General features: G+C 42.6%; 1 protein-coding gene across 1 annotated transcript; it reads right to left on the minus strand.

The window, feature by feature from the left end:
• Positions 1 to 2476: 2476 nt before the first annotated feature.
• LOC104115652 (uncharacterized) lies at positions 2477 to 3136 on the minus strand. Its single transcript, XM_009626326.1, has one exon. It carries the CDS (start codon positions 3134 to 3136, stop codon positions 2477 to 2479), a length of 660 nt encoding a protein of 219 aa, XP_009624621.1.
• Positions 3137 to 3948: the final 812 nt, after the last annotated feature.

Here is a 3948-nt window from a genome sequence, read left to right on the forward strand (position 1 = left end):
CTACGCAAGCTGCTAGGTGACAAGTAGGTGTGTCACCTACTTGCTTAAATGAGAGCCCAAAAATGGGCCATTTCGGGTCGTCCAAAGAGGCCTTTTAAAGGCCTATTTTATTCATATATTAGAATTAAAATAGAGTATAATAACCAGACATAAGCTCTGCAAAAATCCTCCCAAATATTTCCCACAAACCCTAATTGATTTTCTCTCCCTTTCAAGTTCTAATTGGAGGTAAAACCTAGAGTTTGAAGAACCAAGATAGGACTGAGTTATCCAACAAATAAGGTGAGTTTAATGCTCTCTTTCATCCATTTTTTCTGCTGTAAATTCATGGTAAGTTGTTCTATACTTATAAGAACTCACGGGACGGTGATCGGAAGCCGTGAGTTCGAGTTATTCACTTGTAGCGGACTGTTTTGTGGACTGTTCTGTGTTGCTGCTGGGCTGCGTGATTTACTACTGTTTTGTAGAGTTTTGGAGGAGGAAGGGTGTGGATAAACACCACATAAATGCAGGATGTTGGGCTGGTCGTTCGTCATAACATTTTCCGGTCGTTTGACACTACTACGGTGGTCGTTTTGTGTATGAAGAAATTGGGGTGTGTTGGGCTGTTTTGTAGTATTTGATGGCGTATATAGGGATGGAAAATGATGTATATATGTTGTTATTGTTCTGTTCTTGTATTGTTGGTGTTATCTTGAATTTGGAGATGCTGCCCATTTTAATACAAAATAAGCTTGTCGTTCGTTGTGCGATAGTTGTACCTTTCGTAACTTAACAATAGTATTATTATCATTCTTGTAGCTTAAGGTGCGAAGAGGTGAGTTCAACTTGGTGATTGGAAAGATTTTGATAAGGTATGTTAAGGCTAAGCCCTTCCTTCATTTTGGCATGATCTCGTAGCTACATGTGTTAATAATGAGACATAAAGAGAAGTTCATATTCATGAATTTATTCACATTATTCTAGTCTCATAAGTTACAATATTATTCCTTATCGAGACTTCATATTCAGTTTAGTTTTATCTTTATTCAGTCAAGAGAGAAGAGGGTGTGTATATATATATATATATATATATATATATATATATATACAGTATTATAATATTTGCACCACCATCGAGCTATAATCGGTGGGCAGACCCCTATTGGGCAACCTCTGATCAGATGGTAAGTTATATACCAAGCCTACTGTGGTCGAGCGCCTATGAGCGAGCCCAGAATGGCCAAGATACAGAGCCTAGTATGGCCGATCGCCTATGAGTGAGCATACTACGGCAGAGCAGTTACACGTTCTGAGCCCTATAGGGCCGGACATTTATTTTACTTACTATATTGAGAGAGTTGAGTCAGTATCAGCAGGTAAGTATATCTCCAAATCATCTTTGACTCCCAGTTAAATTCAGTTATCATATTATCAGTTCAGTTTCAGCTTTTAGTTATTTTATTGCCTTATATACTCGGTATATTATTTCGTACTGATGTCCCTTTTCTGGGGGCACTGCATTTCATGCGTGCAGGTTCAGACAGACAGACGGGTAGACCTCCTTAGTAGGTGTTTCCCGAGTTCAGCCTGATCGGTAAGCTCCACGTCTTTCGGAGTTGCCATGTCTAGAGTTTTGTGTACATCTTATGTATATCTGTATATATGTTATGGGTAGGTCGGGGCCCTGTTCCGATCACAGTACATCTATCAGCAGAGGCTTGTAGACATATCATGTTGGTTAGTGCAGTATGTTCGGTTTGTAGGCCTGGTATGTATAATTTGGTGGTTTGTCAGCTGTAGTAGCTATGACGGCCTTATCGGCCTAGCTTTATATTGATGTTTAGTTAGCGCTAGTTTCCATTCAGTTTTATATTTTTCTTCGCAAATTGTCTTGCAAGGTGGCCCCATGGCCAAAGTATGACATTATATGTTTAGAGTCCCTTAGTCGCAATTTGGTACACCAGGTTAGGTGAGGCACCGGGTGCTGGTCTCGCTCCTAGGTTCGGGGCGTGACACCTTAATCCCCCTACAGTACCCAAAATTCCGCCGACTCTCAGAGTGCTCCAACTCACCCAACTCAATGCTTCTATCCCCCTCCTCGTTCAACAGTTTATGGAAGTATGTCTGCCATCTTCTTCTAATAAGTGCCTCATCCATCAATACTTTTCCATCCTCATCCTTGATGCAGTTGACTTGGTCTAAGTCACGGGCCTTCCTCTCCCTTACCTTGGCCAACTGGTATAATTTTTGTACCCGCCTTGCCCCCGATCTCCTTGTACAAACGAGCAAATGCAGCGTTCTTAACCGTCGTAACTGCTAATTTTGCCTCTTTCTTTGCCTTTCTGTAACACTCCCAATAAGTCCTTCTTTCCTCCTCGTGTGTACTCTCCACTAGCTTCAAATAAGCAGCTTTCTTGGTTTCGACTTTACCTTGGACCTCTCCATTCCACCACCAGTCCCCTTTATGACCCCCCAGGAAAGCCCTTCGTGACCTCTAAGGCCTTTCTAGCAGCTTCCCTAATGCAATTCGCAGCCGTGAACCACATGCTAAACGCGTCCCCCTGTTCATCCAGGTCCTCATAGCCAGTAACTTCTCCCCTAACTCCTGAACTTTGTCCTTGGTCAAGTTACCCCACTTGATCTTAGGTTTCCTGCACACCGCCCTCTTCTTCCTACTCCTCTTGATCTCCAGGTCCATAACTAGGAGCCTATGTTGGGTCGTGAGGTACTCACTTGGGATGACCTTGCAATCAGTGCACAGACCTTTATCGTATTTCTTGCAGAGAAGATAATCAATCTGAGTCTTGCTCATCAAATTTCGAAAAGTGACCAGGTGCTCCTCCTTCTTCGGAAAACTCGAGTTAGCTATAACCAAATCAAAAGCTCTAGTAAAATCCAACAGTGAAGTACCTCCCTCATTCCTATCCCCAAAACCGAACCCGCCGTGCACATCATCATAAACCCTAGCACTAGCCCTAATATGGCTATTGAAATCTCCGCCAATGAACAACTTCTCGGTGTGCGGGATACTATGCACCACCTCGTCCAAATACTCCCAGAATTGCTTCTTGACCTCCTGGTCCAAACATACCTGAGGAGCGTATGCACTAATCACGTTTACAGTAAAACCACCAACTACAAGCTTAATACTCATCAACCTATCGTTTACCCTCCTAACCTCGACCACGAGCTCCCTGTCAACTAAAATACCTACCTTGTTCTTACCCCCAGCGCTTCTTGAGTACCATAGTTTAAATCCGTCTACATCTCGTGCCCTAGTACCCTTCCATCTAGTATCCTGAACACACGCTATGTTGATATTCCTCTTTTAAAGAATCTTATCTAACTCTATAGACTTCCCCGTCAACGTCCCAATGTTCCAGGTCCCAACTCTCAGCATAAAGGCTTTCTTACCTCCCTTCCCACCCCTGGACCCCACCCCTAGCCCTACCCGAGGATATGACCTTACTCTCACATCGTTCACTACTGTTACATAAGAAAGAGGTATTAGGTAAACACTACCACTAAGAACAAATAGCGGGAACAAAGGAATACAAGCTAGGAATTCGAGAGCTAAAAGCAACTCAAAGGCACTACTATAAGAAAAATAACACGAGCAAGCACTAGAACAATGAATCTACCACGTCTAAGAAACTACCACTATGCAAACAAAGAATTAAAAGGGATAGACAAAATCTTAAGCTTAAAACAATATTTGCAAAGGCAGAAAAACATGCAAATGTTGTGTACCAATCAATCCAACTACGGGTTAGCGGCAAGGCAACCAAAACTAACAGATGTGTACACAAACAAAAATTGCCGGCAAGGCAACAGTAAATAGATGTGAGAAAATACAATTCAAGAAAGATGGAACCTGGATTATAGTCGGAGATGTTCAGACGCGCTTCCCAATCCGCTGAATACTACTGCCTCCCGAACCCGTGTGCTTAAGCCTGGCTAAAATTG

The sequence above is a fragment of the Nicotiana tomentosiformis genome, chromosome 8 (genome assembly GCF_000390325.3).
Source record: "Nicotiana tomentosiformis chromosome 8, ASM39032v3, whole genome shotgun sequence".
Lineage (NCBI taxonomy): Eukaryota > Viridiplantae > Streptophyta > Magnoliopsida > Solanales > Solanaceae > Nicotiana > Nicotiana tomentosiformis.